General features: G+C 39.6%; 1 protein-coding gene across 5 annotated transcripts in view; it reads right to left on the reverse strand.

Moving 5' to 3' along the window:
• The window catches only part of RAPGEF4 (Rap guanine nucleotide exchange factor 4), a 156,692-nt gene that overhangs the window by 51,620 nt on the left and 84,891 nt on the right, over positions 1-20,181 (reverse strand). For 3 of the 5 annotated variants that reach the window (XM_087732455.1, XM_087732457.1, XM_087732458.1), the window contains 4 exons: positions 5,034-5,087; positions 4,629-4,735; positions 2,610-2,731; positions 991-1,174 (listed from right to left, as the gene is read on the reverse strand). In XM_087732455.1, coding sequence (XP_087588581.1) covers positions 991-1,174; positions 2,610-2,731; positions 4,629-4,735; positions 5,034-5,087 — 467 coding nt within the window. The remainder of the gene's footprint in view (positions 1-990; positions 1,175-2,609; positions 2,732-4,628; positions 4,736-5,033; positions 5,088-20,181) is intronic. The other 2 variants (XM_087732456.1, XM_087732460.1) reach the window with 2 other exon arrangements.

Raw genomic sequence — 20,181 nt, forward strand, 5'->3', positions numbered from 1 at the left:
GACAAGCTTTGCCAATAGCCTCAAAGGAGCAGGATCCAGCTTTGTGTACTTATCTTTCTTGAATTGACCCTTACAAGTAAATGTTCAGTGAAGATGACCTTAAGTAATCCATTATTCTCAGTGTACTTAATTAGCAGTAAAATATGTCTTCAGTGGCCCCTAAACACTATCTGCATAATGAAGAGGTTGCCTTCAATGGAGGGTCAAACAGAGTTTATACCGGTTGCTTTAAAGTCACTACAAAGCTGCCTGTAAAAAAGGTCTTCAGCACAGTTTTCAGTGTGACCAGAATGTAGTGCTGAAAGGATGGTTAGCCAACCGGTGAGTGAGAGGACATGATCTGACAGCTATGAAAAGGTTAGGCAGACATCCTCTGTGGCCTAGGTACAGAAAGCATTTTCTTTAATGTATTGATTTTATAACAATAAGAATGGATAAATAAACCCACAGAGCCACATTTCATACCTTGCTAGCAAACTACAACAGGCCAAGTCCAGCCTATCTTAATTCAATAAAGTTCTACCAAGGATGAATCCAATTAATGGCTGCCACTGACGACTGTAATTGAAAGGTACCTGCTGTGCTGCCATCCCACCACTCTACTCACTCACAATAACTGAAAGCAGCATAGTTAATTGAACGGCATGTCTACACAGAAAGTGTTAACGGAGCAGGACTCTTCTGTTATCTGCAACTTACTTTTGGGGAGACTCAGAAATGAAATAAAAACTCATAATGCAGCATTTTCCCCAAGGTGAGTATGACGGCATTCATAGCCTTTGGTGGTTATTCTCAACATACAGTTCAACTTATAAGCATTAATATGGACTGGAAATTACTTAATATGGACTTTAAAACTTTAGGGTTTGAACAAACTGGCACTGAAGCAAAATAACTGGCCAAAGGATGCCTGATAATAAATGTAGATTTCTCTTGTTTCCATGTCAGAAGGAAGGCCCATGTATAATATTAACTCATTAATCTGCTTACGGTTTTCTGAGAATCATCCTCATATGAGCATCCGGCCCAATCTGAGACAGAAGAAGCATAGTGTCCTGTAGCTCCTCATCACACTCCTTTTTCTCTTCCTCAGTTGGCAAAGGGGCATCTTCATGCTCATCGTCCAAAAATCGATAAAATAAGTATTTGTCTTGAAAGTGGTGTTCCTGATCCACTGAAAACAACATAACATATCAAACACTAAGCTCTCCTCATTAAAGTTAACCTTGTAGAAATCTGTGTAGCATCTTATATGTCACAGATATATTAGTTAAGAAGGCAAAGAAAGCTACCGAGAAACTGCTGGAGTGTGAAACACTTTATTTCTCACATATGTCCAAACTATGTAGCTTGGAGGGTATACTTCTAAATAGTGTACTACAAATGCTTTCCAAAAGGCTTCTGTATATGTGGGCTGTGTATATACATACATGTGTCCATGCGCGCATGTGTGTGTTTTATTATATCTGGTTTTGTTCTTATTGTTTCAAACCATTTCATTTAAGAACACAATTCACACTGGGGAAACGGTTACATCATGAACTTCTAAGAGGTGTTCTCTAGCAAGAACACCTTGCCCTACATGTTTCAGACAGGGCTAAAAGGTAACAAAAGCATCTAAACTCTTTCCGATGTACCAGAAATGTACATCATACAATGTACAAGATATAATCCCAGGGGCAAGTTCATTGACCTGTGTCCTGGTGGAAGAACTTAATGGAAAAACTACCAAGAGAAGACTTCTAAAGAGAGGCTATGATTGGCGAAGGACAAAACCTTGGTCTTCCAAGCAAGTCAGAATGATGTGCTGAGTTGGATACTGTGATGCAGCATGCAACAGTCTGCACCTGGGAGTTCAAGGGAATATTTGACAGGAATTAAAGCTAGAGCCCTTAGGGTAAGGAATTGGTGGAAACAATCTGTCTTCTCAGTGTGGAAATTTCTCCCTGGGATATGGGAAGCACAACAGAGGATAAATGGAAGTGTATTGTAATAGAGTGGCTCTTCTGAATTTAAGAAAACTACATGCAAAGCTTCAAATATGAATATTGCTTTAGAAAGCTACCCTTTTGAGGGCTATAATGTCCTGTTACCAAGTAAATCTTGCCAAATGGGAACTAAGAAAGTCAATGTAAAATACAGTCAGAAAACTAACATAAAATCCCAGATAGCTGCACTGGAATATTTGGAGTGCTGAATTTGGGAACCATTCCAAAACTACTGAAAATCATTCCAAAATTATGGATCTGAGCAAACACAAATGCTCACATTCATTTCCAAATGCTGCAAATCTTTGATGAAGATCAGTTTTGTGTATGGCAATACATCTCTTGGTTTTAGCCTGAGTGCTGTACAGCTCTTGCAGTATAATCACAAGCCAATGTACTCCTAATTATAATTAGTTATCATTATAAATTGTTCATTTACTTTTCAATATTCTCATAAGTTAAAAAGCTATATTGGTAGCAGGATTTATGTAATACTGTCCATGTGTTGCACTTGCACTTATGAATGAACAGGTTGCTCTTTTTCATTCAAGAGATCTACAGAGGCACTGACGTCACACATTGCCTGTGTTTTAGTCAAGATGCTGATTTGCTTTATCTTACCATGGTTAAGAACACCTTCTTCCAGCAATACTTGCCACATGCCAACAGCCTGGGTTCGTGAATGGACACAAGGACTTTGCTGCATCATCCAGTCAACAAGTTCTGTCCCCACACAGCATTGCCTGAAGGACAAATAAATAGATAGAAATGAAAAGGGAGCTAGCCAAGAGAGAGATCACACACAGTACCTGCCAAGAACAGTGATATCTTAAACTCTGTATAACCTTAGTCAGATCTCCCTGCAGAAAACACGTCACCATCTACGTGTATACGCTTGAAATACCAGTGAAGGTGTTCAGTTTTGAGAGGATCACTTCAGCAGAACAAGTGTTTTGGAAAATGCAAAGTTCAGAGGATCAGAGTGACCCTGTGCCACCTGGTACAAAACCAGTTGCACCAGTGCAACAAGCTCCAACCCAGATTTCAAAGGAAACCTTCTCTGTATACCACGGGACAGCAAAAGCCTCACGCTTTTCAGAATCCTGCATGAAAACGATAATCTAACACTGTAAAAGCTTTGCCAATAAGAACAGCCTCCACAGGAAGAGGGAGTGTTATGAGGATGTTCCTCCATTTGTAACCAAACTCCAGCCACACTGTATTTGGGGACATTGGTTTGTAGGTATATAGTGTTTCTGAGGCGCTCTCATGCTAGGTGCTGGTCACCTTGCAGCTCCTGACTGATCCAGAGGCAGACAACAGCAGGCCTCAAGTTCTGGAGAATGCCCAAAGAAGGGGAAAAAAACCAAAAAGGCATGTGGTCGCTAAATAAAATTCTTTGTCATAACACTCCCTAGCTCAGCAGAACGAAGCAAATAAGCAATGTGATCAAAAACTTACAGATCTATAACTGATCACATGTAGAACAGAGAGGAAGCTGGCTAGTCCTTCCAGACTGGCTCTTGTGGCTCCACACTTCTTGCATCACTTTCAGAGACCAAGGAAAGAGATAATACTGAAACTGCTGAACTTTAGCTTAAATAATGCCCTTCCAATTAAAATCCCATTTTGATGACAAAACTTTCCCTCACCTGGATCCAATCTAAATTTGGCATTCCGTATTTAAAAAAAAAAGGATAGAACAGTAAGAGTTTTTCCCAGTTATGTGTAAGATAAAATGGTGCAGTGGTTTGGACCAGCATTAGTCTTCATTTATCATACATGCTCTTTTGTTCTTCTAGATATCGTGATATATTCTCAGATCAACTCACAAGCTCCAAATACCTTGCATCATCTTAAATACCTTTTGGACTGAAATATGGAAAATCAATGCACTTATCTCAAAAGCAGATCAGCAACATATTGATTTACTATTTAGAAAAAGACATACTTGGAGATTTTAAACCAATTTTTATTTAAATATACTCTGAATAATGCATTAGGTATTTGATTTAAACATTAGACACTAAAACAAATTGATTCTTCCTTAAACCAACAGTAGATAGATCCTGACTTCTTGAAGTAAGATTCCTAATCTACAAGTGCAATTGTTATCCCACTTCAGCAAGACAGTGCTGCCACCAGCAGGAAGATAAGAAAGCCTGGCAACACACTGAAAAAAATAATTTTAAATATAACAGAAAATCTACATAAGGAATGTTTCTCACCAGGTGAATTTTCAGAACTCCACACTGAGCAACACCGCTGTAGCAATCAGTACAGTAACATAATATATTAATGAGCTTTCCTATTATCTCTTTACTGATATACAGAGAGAACAGAATCTACATTTTAACTTCATATTGCACAGAATATTCCAGCTAACTATGCTATTAACTTTGGAAGAGTTTTTATATGTGAATACTCCGTTCACAATCATGGACTCAATTTCCAGTCAAATTACTTCAGAAAAGATTTACCGGGCCCATTAAAGATTGCATAGCATCCAGACTCAAATAGCATAACAGAATAATTTCAGACCTTTTGAGACCTGCAAGTATGGTAAGGCATAAATCACAAATCAGAGGATGGCAGGCATAAAAATTCAGAGAGAGACCTCTATACAATCAGCTCACACACCTGTAAGTCTTCAGATGGTATTTACGATCTCTTATCATGTGAGGGGCTCGGGACAGAATTGTATTCCGCAAAATCTTTCCAGCTCTGAGGATCTTTTCTGAAGGAACCTTGGTGATCATGGAGAAAAAAAAGGGACCAAGACATACAGATTTTAAACTTTCCGCAATCTCTGTACTGCCTTCTGCAAAACAAAACACAAGTTCTCTTTTCCCTAAATTAAAAGTCCTTGCACAGATGCTTACTTTTGCAGAAAAATGCAGTAGATATTCAGGATTTTAAGTCTCACATACTTATCACATCTAATAGAAAGCACCACTTGAGCTGATACGCATCACATTGTTGGAAATAGGAGTTATTTCCATTTGTCTAGTGGTCTGGCTCTACAGCACACCTATGTCCTATTACCTGTGTAATGGTTTTGGTAGGACGATGTGGGATGTGAGGTTCAATAAGAGGTGTCTGAAAAATAAAATGAAATGAAATACATTTTTAAAGGTTGAGCAGTAAAATAAAATAAGGCTAAAATAAAAAACTGAACAAAGAAGCTGTAAAAACAAAGAATGACGAGTAAGTCCAAGCTCTGCCCAGGGGACGTGAGTAGAAAAAGCTCTCTGAAGACATCCTAAAGACAAACTTGGCTCTCAATGCTCAGCAAATTAAAACAGTGACGTGACACGTGAAGATGAAAAAACAATTGCATATTAAACTTTCTAAAGTACTACTGAAGTGTGCAATGGCCAAACATCACATCAGATCTGAGGCTATGTGGGCACAGCTAGCTCTTCCGCTTGCTGCTCTCGACCTGCAGTGGGCACAACAGCACTCCTCCACATGCGGTTGCCTCCACCATTCGGTCCCCTACCATGGAAATTCTCTCCTCCTTCAGCACCTTTTTCTATTCAGCTCTCTTCTCCCTTATGGCATAACGCAAGAAAACAGGAATGAAGCAAAAGCTCTGCTCCCGCTCTCTGTCTTTTCTAAACTATCAGTCAGGCCTAGATGGCAACCCTTTTATAGCCGCTCACCAGAGCTCTCTGAAATGCAAGAGCACGCAGGCCGCTCGCAGAGACCTAGGTAGGGACTTTCACAAAGGGGCTGATGAAGGAAAAAGAAAAGAGTAAAGCAGGTGACTCGGTTCTGCAAATGGAAGAGTGAAAGGGAAGGCTATCAGGGTTCTACAAGAGAGAAGCAGAGAAGGGGATGAGAGAAATGGGAAAACAGGCCCGCAATGAACAGCTGAAAGCTGTTGGGAGATGGGAAGCACATGGCACAACACAGAGGAAAAAGGAAAGCCGAAGGTTAAAGGACAGTAGAAATGGAGACAAAGGAGAACAAAACCAAACTTCAGCAGCCACCTCAGAATGACAGGAAGATGTTTTGCTTTGTTGGGACTTGTAGTTAACAGCATGGACCAAATTTACTTCCAGTGTGAAATGTCAGGAGACACGACACCAGTTGAATTTGGCTGGCGTTATGGGCTTGCTGACAGGGCAGATCACACCAAACACAGTGGTCTCCCACAAGGGCATGACCTTGCACCTCAGCCCATGGCAGCCACGGCTCCCTTACACCCGTACAGCAAAGGCAGGACACCTAGGTCAGAAGCATGGTGAAACACGTGCTGTGTACTGCTGGGTTGCCGGGTAATGGTTTTCTTAAGCTGGGCATCTGTTTGTTAGCTCCCACAGCATTTTAATGGTGTGACAAAGTCCTTGCAGTAATCAAGCAGTGCTAGGAGCTACGAATGCACAAGGAGACTATAGGTCAGCCGGGAAGGGGAAAAGGATGGAAGCACATGACAGAAATCAATAAAGATAAGATAATCTTAATGGAGAGGCCTGTATATGGAAAACAATGCAAAAGGTTTTCATTTCTACTCATACTTTACAAGAAGTCTCTGAAGAGGCAAATCAATACAATTAAATTGGGATTCCTGGTTTTTCTCATTAGTAAGTCAACAATTTTGCAAAGACTCATTTAAGTTACAAACATTTCTGTCCCACCAGAAGGGTGGTAGAACATCCCTCAATATTTCTTCATTCCTGGAACTGTGTGGAGTATGCTTTAGACAGTCTACATTTGCAGTTAAAGCATGCTAAGAATAGCAAGAATCTTTTGAATGATGCCTCTAATGCAAACAAAACCATTAAATAACAGTTTCAAACAGGTATATAAATAATTAAGTCAGAGTATTAATAATTTTTGCTTCCATTTTCTTTTAAAAGGATTTTGAGTCCTCATCAAGTTCAATGAGACTGAAGGTAAATATATACTTAAACGGTTGACTAAATTGGCATTAAAGTCATTATGAAATTTATTTTTAAAGTCTACATTCTTAAAAGATTTTTTTTTAAATCAATAAAGCACAATATACTCAATCTAGCTTCCAGATTCTAATTTGAGTTAGGAATATACTTCAAAGGAGAGATAAAATGCGTAAGACAAAAAATATAAGAGACTTTTACAGCAATAGACTAGTGAAAATGAATCACATTTTTGTTCTTTAGAGTTTCCGTTAAGCCACAACAAAAATGCATAAAACTAATAGTTCAAAAAATTGAATATAGATGAAGATTTGTCACTAGATCTCCCATCCTACTCAAAACAGAATATAAGAGAGCATTTAGAAGAAATCTGATTCAACCCAAAAGTACAGAACACACCAAGGTGAAAGCTAAGCCACAGCACAAGAATCTGTGGAAAGCAGCAGGAAAGCTTCACCTGCATTTGATCCCGACCAATACAGAAGGATCAGCTGCGAAGACAGAAGGTAACTTGGGTGAAGGTGATCATGAAATGATCCAGTGTCAGAACTTTACAGAAGGAAGTAAGAACATCAAGGTAGAAACAATGGACTAGGAAGAAAAATTTCCATAAAAACAGAAACTGGTAGCTAAATTCCTGGAGCAGGTCATGGGGGAGCAAGTGTAAGGTAAAAGGAGTTAAAGAGAGCTCGTAGTTAATGAAACAATACTAACCACATATACAGTATATCCCAGCACAGAGCTAGAAGATGTAGTCAAGACTCAACTTAGCTAAAGAAAGAGTTCTTCACTGAAATACAAGAAGGAAATGTATAGAAAGGATAAAGTAAGGGGTTTACAAAAGGCAAGTACAAAAAATAATTTGAACAATGAAGGACAAAATCAGAAAAGCAAATGAGCAAATGAGACAGACCTACCAAGAAATGTCAAGAGCTACAAAAAATATTCCACAAGTACATTAGTAGTAAAACAAAGAGAAGGAAAGGTGTTGATCCACTGCTCAACAGAGGGAAATGTATTGACAGATAATTCAACAAGGCCAGAAGCAGTTGTTTTTTGTATCAGTGTTCATTAGAAAGATCAGTGGCAGACAGATGGCTAATATCCTAAGTAGTAGAGTGAAAGGAGTAAGATCTCAGCCTGAAAAAGCAAAAGAATGGAACACAAAATATTACAGAAATTAGCTATTTTCAGATTGATTGGGTTTGTAGAATTTCATGCAGGAAACTTGAAGAGCTTGAAGAAACTTAAAGAGGCCTGCAGCCATCTCGGAACCATCAGCAGTCACCTCTGACAATTCTTGGGGACCAAGGAAAGCAGCAGAAGACAGAAAAATGGGAAAAGGAGGAGCTGAAAAATTATAGACATGCCAGCTTGTCCTCCTAGAAAAAGTCCATTTGTAAGCACCTAGAAAAACCAGGGAGATGAGTCACATGTGATGTATATTAATCAAGAACAAATCATGCCACACTGATCTAATTTCTTTCCATGACCAGGTAGCAACACAGATAGATTGGGGGAGAAACAGTAGTTTTTCAACCTTTTACTTTAGTAAGACTCTGGCACCATCTCATATGATAATCTCTTCTGCAAAGGGCAAATTAAATTCTTACAAAATAGGTGCAAAGCCAGTTGGAAAAGGATATTTTGGAAGCAATTACCAGTGAAGCACTGTCCAACTGGCAGTCATACCAGAATTCTGTTCTGAGCAGCATTCTCAAGAATATATCACATCTGATACTATTAAATATTAACAAGGGATGAAGTAGAATGTACACGGATTGATTCTGCAGGAGACTTCAGGATGGGAGGGACTGCATGTACATCAGAGAATAAGTTTACAATTTGATACAGTTTTGACACTGGTCTGAAGAAAATATGATGCTGTTATGCAACACAGATAGCGCTGACTATTTTTCACGCAGAATCAGCTATGTAAAGACAGGTAGGAAAAAAATGTCTTAGCAGCAGTTCCACAGAAAAAGAAATAAGGTTTATAATAGATATTAAACAGAACTGAGTAAGCAATGCCATACTTGTGTGAAAGCAACAAATACTGTACTGGGATGTAGCAACAGATTAGATAGATACACAATGCAGTTCTGCTTTAGTCAGCATGGATAAGACCTAAACTAAAGCACGGTGTCTCATTTGACCACTTTACTTCAAAAGTATCTAAACCAACCGGACAGAATTTAGAGGAGAGCAACAAGAATAATCAGAAAGCACAACATAAATAATCAAAGTTGTTCAGCTAAGGACAAGGCAAGTCTTAGCAGAAGTATGATAAAAAAGCCTTCAGACTTAAAAGGCCTTTGAAAAGAAGAAAGAAGTCACCTAGTCCATCGTGCAGAGATTAGGAAATAAAGAGTTTAAATCGCTGTAAGAAAGATTCAGGTTAGACATCGGTGAAGCTTTTCTAACAGTGTGGACAGTAAATACTGACACAGATTGCCAGGGAGGTGTGGTTGGGAAGATACGTAAGCTATTTGTCAGGAGTGACACAGCTATTGTGAATTGTGCATGTGGCTCAGGGATGGACTAGATGCTTTCCTGAAGCACCTTTTAGCCTCACTGTGTGGCACTGTGCAATTTTCGAAGGCACCTTTACATGTCTAAAATTAGTTCAACTGCAAGGTGGTGCTTAAAGAGATGATCAATAATATAGCTCCCAGAGCAGCAAGCCCAGACTCAAGAAAGAAAAGCAGTCACTCCTACTGACGAACAACATCGTTGCCATCCAAAAGACATGCTCAGCAAAGAGTCCCCCCAAAGTTACACCCTTTCAAAGCTACTGCGGTGAACTCTGGCTGCACTAGCAATGAGATGAAACGCAACAGATATAGAACCACAGGGCTTGGACTGAGTTTGCTATAGAAAGGTAAGTCACGCTTCAAAGGCAGAGAAACGTAACATCAATTAGTTAATAGCAGATACGGTTCCTGCAATAACTTCCCATCAGAAAAAAATGGATTCTGTAAGGGATTGTATCTTAGGATAACAGTCACAACGTGGCTGAAGTCCAAGAAATGTTTTGTAAGTCTTTACAATCTTGGATCTCTCAGTAAGGGATGCTTAGAAAACACTTATTAAAAGAGAAGTAGCTCTCCCTATAAAACAGCAGAGAGTGAGCAGAGTGTTTAATTACCTTCTTAACACATTATGGTATCTTTGAAGAATTAATGTGACTAAAGTACATACATGTTGCACAGAGCTGTATGACTGCAGCTACTTGATGATCACATTTTTCAGGACTTATGAATAAGGGAAAAGTTAGTTATCAGGTGAGGAGCTCAAATATGCAAGCCAATTAGAATAGTTTACAAATTATTACCCATCTCCTGGCCACAAGTAGTGACAAGTGCACCTGCTCTTAGCTTTTCTTCAGCGTGAGATAAAGCAACACAGCAGTACTATCTTGAGCTTTAGCTGCGTCATGCACCTTTCCAACTAGTGCGCAAACAGACAGTTTACTACGATCTGCTCATCTCCCCTGTAGGGGAGAAGGTGCATGTGGGTCTGGAGGGTAGAGAAGGGAAAGCTGCAGGTGTTAGTAGGGGGAAGCAGAAAATGATCATGAGAAGACGTGATGAAATGGCTTTCGGCATTAACATTGACAAACTCCATATCTGTACATTTATGGGGTCACATTTGGGCCATTTCAAACAAGCCCTTCATGAAGCCAATCACAAAACTCCCTATTTAAATTGGGGTGAAGCATGAAAAGTAACAATTTTAGCCTCCGTTCCTTTGAAGATTCAAATATTTATGCATGAGAGCAATATCATAGATTTAAATAGGAATATTCATGTGAATAATTTTATGCACGCATTTAATCTCTGGAGAAATAGGCTTTAGATTACACACTATAGGGCAAGAGCTGCCGTTATTTCTGTGCTTCTTACATCACTGAGCAAGCCATATGCAAACAAATAAATAATATAATGAACAACAATAATAGAGACCTAACATGAGGTCTGTATTTGTCAAATTATTTGAATCTGCTAAATAAAATCCAAGAACATCTCTTATAAAAACATATTTTTCTATTCCCCTTGTTAAATAGCTGTAAAGGGATGTCTCTTCTGAGCCTTTACATATGAATGAATGCTTTAGATCTGCAGCAATTTGGATCTATAGAATCAAGTGATGAGGGGACCTAACTTACTGCTCTCAAATGTTAATGTAGGAAATATGTATTGCAAAGAACTAAGATGAAATAAAACAAAAGCCAATGAATCATGTTTTTCCCATGACCTCAGTGTAGCTCATCTTTGAACAGAGAACAAGTTTCTGTATTTACTGGAGTTAAGCACGGCATGTGAGGTTACCAAGGTGATCAGATAAACCTGTGGACTACTGTTGATCCCGTTATTTCCAACTGAGGCACTGAAAAGAGTTGCAAGTGACATCTCTTTTCCTGCTGGCTGGCAGGGGATCCAGAAGAAACAAAGGACAAAAGCCACACAAATCGAAAGGTGGCAGCAGCAACAGCAACATCACTAGGAGGTCTGTTTGGTTTACACCCTCAGTATTTACTGCTACTGGTGATTTAGGGCCTAATCCAAATCCCACTGAAATCACTGGGAAGTCCCTAACTGACTCAATGGGTTTTGAGTCAGGCCCATAGCATTTGATTCTCCTAAGTGTATTTCAGGAAGCAGAGCCTCTTTAGCTCTTACTGGTTCCAAATGACTTCTGATGACTGCCATTTATGACTAACACGCTTGAACATCTTTGTATACATCTCCTGAAAGGCTATCAGTGCCCTACCTGGTTCACATGGGAGGAAATAAAGCATACAAAAAACCATTCCCACAATATTGGTGAAAGTATAGCCAGTCAGTAAGATAGAGCTGACAATTAGCAAAAGTCCCCACAGCCCTCCCATGCAACACCTCCCTCTTCTATTCTTACCATTCTTTCTCAAATCCATATATCCATTTCCAAAAAGTTGCCTTTTTTTGTAATATGTCATCTACCTGAGCTACTTCAGACCAAAGGCATAGATAAGAATTCCAAAGATGAGGAGCCTTTGTAGAGATGACTCTTTTCCTAATACAAACCAGTATTTCCAGCGCTACCCAATAACCATATAGCAGGGATAAAGATGAGCATACAGCATCATAGCTGTGGGAGTGCACTTCCAGGTGGAAAGCAGTTTTGGACAGAGTATCCTAAAGTCAGCTCCATTGGTCCTATTTCCATCTGCAGAGAAGGAGTGTGTCCATACAGACTGCACCAACCCCTGCTAGGATGCTGCAGGTAAAACAATACACTTTTAGTGAATGCAGCTTGCTGAAAAACATGAGAGAAGCAGCTGGCCAAAGATCCTGTCATAAAAAGGTCCTTTGAAAACCATTTTTGACAAAATTGGAAGGAAAATGTAACCAATATTATAGGAATTTCTGTGCTCTGTTAGCCTGTGCTGGATCTCTGGAGTAGCCCTATGTAGAACACGCTCATACACTGACCAACTCTTGACGTCAGAAAACAACCTATGTCATGACCTCTGACCAGCCCCCCAGGGTGCACAGTCTGTAAGAAACCTTGGCACACATTCCCTGCCACAGGGACTTCTTATGGTTGGGACACATTACCAGGACTGAGCTCTGCTCAACCTAGACCACAGTCATATCTGCAGAGAGACCTTACCACACTCCTCCAGAAGACATCCCTACTATGCTGGAAACATTTCAGTCACCTCTTCACTATCTCCCCACAAATGCATGTAGCAGCTGAGAGAACAAACCTGTCCTCTCCAGCACTCTCCACAAGAGAGTACTGGCAGCCAAAGAGCAAAGTGCCTGCTCACATCTTGCAACTGGAGAAGTCCAAAGCTGACAATGACTGACCTCGTGCCAGGTCTGTAGGGGATTTAGCAACACTTTGCAATTAACAAAGGACAAATTACCCAGAAAGAGCACTTGTTTCTGCTCTTCATCTGTATTTACCAAACAATGCAAGTATTAAAAGGACCTGTAGCCAGTCTAGATAGTCTAAAATTGTATTACCAAAGCATCTTCAAACCACCCATGCTTACAAAAGACAACCACATGGTTTCTTAAGAAACATCTCTAAACAGCAAATATGGGAAGCAGGGCAAGGTATAGATGGAGGAAAACACAGTCACAAGGATGTTTGCAAAATTAGGGCACTTCCACAGAAACAGGAATTAATCACATCTTAAAAATCTTCTGAGTTTCATAAAACTACAGCACCTCTAATCTAAATACCGCAAACTACAAACTAAATAAACCAAGCAAAATAGACTAGTAGAAATTGTCAGGACCAGTGGTTAAGACAGCTCAGTTTTATTCTTTTTTTCTGAATTAATTGACTGCATGACCTTGCTCAAATCACGTAATCACACCGTGTTTCATTTTCCCCTTTTTGGAGAGAGGAATACTAATAATTTCTACCTTTGTAAAATGCTTTGAATACTGTCAGCAAATGGGCTACTATCAAAATATTCAGAGTAACGATGACTGTTTTAAAATCTATATTCTTTAAATGTAATACAGTGTGAAGACTAAGCTGTATTTTAAAATACATTCTAAAATTGCTTTTCTTTAGTAATCTACATGTATTAATAGCATAAACAGGAAAATACGTCCCTTTAAATTCTCAAATACAATCAGTGTAGCAAATTTATTTTAGAAAGTTAAATTGAAATTGCATTATTAACACTTCTACAATGTTTCTTTGACAAACTGTAAATGTCCGTCCTTTTAACACAAAATGATTCAGCCATTACCAAAAATGATACTTCACTGTGAATGTCAAAGGGAAAAAGAATATTGAAACAGACTATGACCAGTGCACAAAAAACCCCAGAGCATGGCTAATGATGTCTTATTTTCCTGTCATTTTTCTACTTCCCTGCTACAATGAAACAGCTGCTATAACTATACTGCATGCATTGAATAAAATGTCAGAAAATGCTAACTCTGCTGTGAGCATTCCCGATATTCTGATAGAGGTGTGACTACAGTTGTCATAAGGAACCTCAAGTCAGCGTTGTCACGGGTTTCTCTGCTGCTGCATTTTTTTTAACCTACAAAAGAATAAAGAATTTTTTTCATTGTCTCTCATGAGAATTACTGCTTTCTTAGTATCCATGGCATTAATAGTATGTTTACCTGAAATTATTTACTACTTGAGAAACAAACTATAATGATGAAGATGAAAAAGTATGATAAATATTAGGCAGCAAGGTTACTGGTTTTTAAGACCTGCCTTTCACCCATGCTATACGTACACAGCGACTATTCAAAAGGCAAACTGAAGGGAAGTTAATGATTAATGAGCTTCTGGAGGATTTATTTCACTTGTTCTAGATACCTTTGTAACTTCTGCACGTATCTCCCACCTCCAAGTCTCTCAGGAGGCATGTCTCTAGACAAACAGGGCTGGATGGGCTCTCCTATGCTTCGATCAGACCCAGATGCCAGAACTGCCCTCTGAGGACTAGGTGGTGAAATTTTAGATGAAGTGGTTTCATGCCAAACGTGCCAAAAACTGGATGGAGTGTGAATTAGGGGGTGAAATCACGAACCTATTAAAATGAATGGTAAAACTCTTGACTGCAGTGTAGTCAAAACACAAGAGTGGTGCAAGAGCACCACTGCCTCCTGGGTGATAGCGGTTTTTGTATTGTGTGACCCCAGCTAGTCATTCCACCTCTGAGTGTTTCAACTTCTCCATCTGTAAAATGGTGACGACAGTATCTACTCACATCTCTGACAGCTGATGAGAATGAGCTACTGAAAACACTGCTGAATGCTGCAGCTGAAATCCTGGAAGTCTACTGTCTACAAATTCATCCTGAGCATTTTATAATGATTTTTAACACAGAAAGGAAAAGTCATCAAAGTGAGACAGGGCCAGAGGGCATTGAAGGTTACCTCCTGAATTCCCTGGGGAGGTCAGCAACAAGGCAAAGCCTCTGGCAAGCAGGGAAGAGAAGTTAATTTAAACCTGGTTTGTGTCTCTTCTGGCGATTCCAGGTTCCTTCTTCACCAAGTTCAGGACAGTGCATTGTGTGAACACACATGAAATGAAGAAACATTGAAGGAGTGCAGCACATCTGCCTCAGATTCCAGCTGCCCTGTCTACTCCTCATTCTTCTTCCTGTCATGCTTTTCAGAAATAAATTTTTGCTAAAAATGAAACTGAAAAGGAATAATCTAACAATATCCAGTGCAACACCTTCTGTTATCCTACTTCACAGAAGGAGATTTTTAATGATCTGTGTAGATGTTTTCCATCTACACAGAATATATTTCCTAAAAAAGCTAATGGTTGTTTCTGTAGTATATGAAAGTAAACAGAGGAAAGAAATCCCACACTGATGGTTAGACCAGAACACATTTAAAAAAAAGCACAAACATTCTTCTTTCAGCCAAGTATTTCTTTACTTCAGCGGCTTTAAGTCTTCTGTCATAAACATAAAAACCATTAAAGCACTTCTGTGTCATTTACATATTTGTGCGTCAGTGGAAAAGACAAGCATTCTGCTCTTGGCAAATATCCACAAAACAACCTTCTTATCTTCCTTAAAACTTCTATTTCCCACAATGTCTACAAAAAGCTTGTCAAAGTGGAGGATGCTGATGCGCTGAACCTGCTACCTATCTGGTCTCATCCAAGTCTTTCAGACTGTGCAGTTTATCGACTGGGTGGTTTTGTTTCAAAATTGGACTCGTTAGGGTAGCGCCCTTCTTCCTAGTGCTTCTGATGCAAGAGACAGCTCCTGTCCCTGACAGGGATGTGTTAGCACCCCCACAGCTCTGCTAACCACGTACAATGAACCTTCATGACCAGACAGATCTAACCAAAACGTGGGGTGACCTCATTGCAGTCTACAACTTCCTCACGGAGGGGTAGTGTAGGGGGAGGTGCTGATCTCCTCTCTCTGGTGACCAGTGATCGGACACGAGGAAATGGAATGAAGTTGTGTCAGGAGAAGTTCAGACTGGACATTAGGAAAAGGTTCTTCATGGAGAGGGTGGTCACAGGCTCCCTAGGGAAGTGGTCACAGCACCAAGCCTCTCAGAGTTCAAGGAGCACGTGGACAACACTCTTAGTCATATGGTTTAGTTTTAGGTATTCCTGTGAGGAGCAGGGAGTTGGACTCAATGATCCTTATGGGTCCCTTCCAACTTGAGATATTCTACGATTCTGTGAAAACAGAAGGGACCTGGTCATGAAGGACAACATGCATCTTCTGAGGACAACCCATCAGCATCATTACCTTCTCCTGCTATGAGAGCACGCCATCACCTGATTCAGTAATGGGCAAAGTCCAACAGCGTAAATTCAGGGGGGAAATACTGGCTATGAAGGGTAAAGGCTTTTCTTCTTCTTTTACAGTAAAATCCAATTGTGGTCTCACACATTTAACTAGCATGAAATGAAACTTATAACTGCTGTATTAGTTAATCAGTTAATTCAGTGTTCTTCAGATACTTTACTGGCAGTAATTGTATTGATTAAAAACATACAAAGGCATTTGGAATCAAATTATTAGATCTGAACATCATGGATTAATATGCCCCGTTTTTCACATGAATTCCATAATGCAATGGGAATAATCAGTAAATAAAACACAAACATTGAGTTAACGTGCATCTGGGTGAACAGTAGGTATTGCCCAAGAAAATAGTAAAAGAATAATACTATTAATTCCTGCCAATCTGAACAAAATATAACTAGCATTGGAAAATAGTAAATACTTCACATTTGTAAATTTGCTCCTTCTCTCCTCCTAACTTCCTACAGAGCTTGCAGCTGCGTAACTTGATACGATTTAAACCAGGCCTGTTCACATTTGTTCTTATTGTTTTGAATTTCAGCTCATCTTCCCTGATAACTAGTAAGGTCAGACATTTCTAAACATACTCTGAGCTGCTTCTGTCGCTAAACAAATCTTTATTGCAACTTGAGAAAAAATTGGGTCCACAAATGCACACAGAACACTGCAATAATTAACCCAAGACTGATAGGGAGAAGTGAAATTACTCCACCTGACATTTTCCCTAGCAAACCACATATCTTTACATCCCAATTCACCATAGTATGTTTCTGAAAGAGATGACCTCTTTTTACCTCTCTCAGTATGTAGCCCAAGCTGTGTAAATTCAGTGATGTCTGCCAGGCTCTGCCCTGCTGCTTGTGCTGGCCCTGGCCATGAAGCTATTTTCATCGAAAACAGCAGAAAATTAAGCTCAGAAAAAAGCTTTATGTGTTTCTGACAGTTCTGCTCCCTTACCACCAGGCAAGCAGGAGCCTGTGATGGAGAAGAGGGCACGCGTAGCCAGATGTAGAGAGAAGGGATGTCGCGGGGGACACACAGGGGAGGACAGGTGCCCTACAGTCCCGGTGCAGGTCACTGGAAGCTGCTGTGGAAGGGCAGCCACAGCCCCATGGTTCTCCCTGGGCCCAAATGTGCTCTGCTCTGGAGGCTGATGTTCCCACCATCTTCCTATTGCACAGCCACCCTCTCCTGCCTCTGCTCCTGGCATCACTGCTGGCCTTCATGTGGCTCTAAGGTGGGCTGGGTCAGAAAACGCGTTTGGGTGAAAAGTAACCATCTGAGCCATTGTGCAAAAGGCTAAAAGTGAAGAGTGGCATGACAGAAGATGTTTCTTTAGCCCCCTCAGATTCATGCATTTGAAGTTAGCTACTTTAAAGAGTGAGGATGGACAAAGCAGTACTGGGAGGTTTACAAAGACTTAATCATAATTCTCCCCTGTTAAGCTACTGGCTCTTTCTCCATCCACTTCATATTTAAGATTATTATACAAATTGTTTATATCATTTAATTTCCTAAGAGGAAAACAAGTATGGCTAAGTAATCCTAATTAGAAGCAGTGTAATAACTGGCATTGGAAGTAAAAAAAAAATTTTTTTTTTCATTTTTATTTTGGTACCTAAATTATGTATTCTTTTCATTTCTCTACTAGTCAATTCAGCTATGTGTATTTGTATTTCCTCACTAACTGCTATCTTTAATTTTAAGACAGCTGCATCACTGATGATAAAGCACACAAAGATCAAACATGTTGAGAATCTTGTGCCAAGCTTTCTTCCAGAAGGAAATTTACAAAAAGAATAAATAATGAAAAGTCATAAATCATAAATCTTTGAATACCTGAACGGCATTTGCTCCTTAGCCATCAGTAGAGATAATAGTCCAATTACATTTTTGGCTCTGTCATAGATATCTGACATTTTTGCCTCAGCAATTCTAACTCAGAATGGCTCTAAATGAGCACCACAAACCAAACACTTGTTTTGGTGGTGGTGCTCTTTGCGTGGAGCCAGCACAATGGGCTCCGGGTTCTTGACTAGCTAACACAAAAAGAAGAACAAAATCACTGGACAGCTTTTTCCCACTATTTATTAACCTCTCAAAATTTTGTCATCTGTACACAGGCAGAAAAAGATGCTGCTAAATGATCAGATCAGACACATTGATTACTTCTTACTGAGTCAGAACTATAATTGACTTTGTGGAATACCAATTTCCAGCATGCATTGTAGGACAGGCAGTCAAAATGCTCTGTGAGAGATGATATGAGTGACTACAAAGAATCTGATTTTAAGATCCCTGATCCAATTTTTCTGCCAAACTTGAGAAAATAATTACAAGATTCAAAAAAATTCATTTTGCTGTTGCAAATATAAGTGCCAAATGTGTTACTTGTATACGCTTGACTTGTCTGAAGACATGAACCTTGAAAAGGACTATCTTTTTTTCTCAGTATAATTACCCACTCTTTCTGCCTTTCAACTACAAGAGATAAATGGAGCATATGTGCATGTTTTTTATGGGTTGGGACAGAATCACACAGAAGACACAGCCAAGGAGCAAGAGTCATCAAATGTGACTCCACAGTATATATTATCAGACTGCCCTTGCCAGCACTGGCAGGTAAGGCAATATGCTGTTTCCCCAGATAACTGGAACCGAGAGTGATGCTCCTATTGAAAAAGGGTCCCACACCCACTTCACAATATAGAGTATTTTACAAATTCTAGCGTTTTCTAGGAATTTCTGTTATTTTTCCATTATTTATTTTATTTGTCTAAACTATGATAGCACACTCATTAAGCTAGGCAAGAGGAGTCAGAAAGGGAAAACATCTCTTCAGCCAAACTGCCTTTCCCATGCTACCCCAAGCACCTCCATAACCCTTTTGTGGGGAGAAGGTTAATCAGGGAGGAGGTGAGTACTTGTTTACTCTGCTACTCTGAAGGAGGCCAACAGTGTGCGTTAGATCCCCCCAAATTACAAGATTAACAAAGAAATATATATCACTTCTTCCTCCCACTCCCAGTGTCTCTTAGGATTATTGCACCAAGGACAGATCACAATAAGCTCCTGCGAGAAAACTCATTTGAAATGTATGAAAACATAGGAATCCCATGCCTTACAATGTTCTGAGTAAACCAGCATCTTTCTGTCTGACAGCTACTCCATCTTTTCTGTGACTGCAAGCTCTTTGTAGCAGAGGCCTCCATCCCTCCTTTGCATCACAGCACCCAGCACAAACAAGAATTGCAAGGCTTTAGGATCCACATAAACTGCAATAAAGGCTGACATAAAAATTTTAAAAAAGCAAGAGAAGTGGAGAGCACCAAAATAACAATGATAACTGCTTGAGGGGACTCTTCATTCAGACAAATACTGTGGAGATCATACATATTAATACCCAGAGGTAAAAGTCATGGAACTAAAAACTCATATAGGTTAGCTCTAACATTGACTCAAGTATATGGATTGTTCTGCTGGTAACAGAGGAGGTCTCTCTCTCCCCGCCCCGTAACTCTCATTCTTCTTTTCACTTCTCTCTCATGATAAAACCCACACTACCCTGATTTGGATCTTGCAGGTAGTTTCACAATGACTCAGAATGTTACTGCAGCACTTAAAAAAGGATACAGATGCAGACACACTTTTCCAAGCTGGGTTTTCCATTCCTGAACAAAAGGGCAGTGGTTGCTTCTGGAATGGTTTGCAGCTGTGACAGGAAAGGGAGGTTCTGTCTTCAAGTGCTGACAATTCAACTGTGCTGTGCTGTTGGACACTATTCACTGTTTTTCCCATTATTCATCTTCTTCCAAGATAAATGTGGCAATTTGCTTATATTTTAAAACTGAAATACACCTACATATATTTAATCCTCTGTTGTTATTGTTCTTAGAAAATGAGGGTAAAGTTTAAAATAAGAATATTCCTTTAGCATCTGTAGGTTGCAAAATTCTTCCCTTTTCTGCAAAAA

This window comes from Nipponia nippon, unplaced genomic scaffold, assembly GCF_047370975.1.
Source record: "Nipponia nippon isolate SJK-2023a ecotype South Korea unplaced genomic scaffold, ASM4737097v1 scaffold_5, whole genome shotgun sequence".
NCBI lineage: Eukaryota > Metazoa > Chordata > Aves > Pelecaniformes > Threskiornithidae > Nipponia > Nipponia nippon.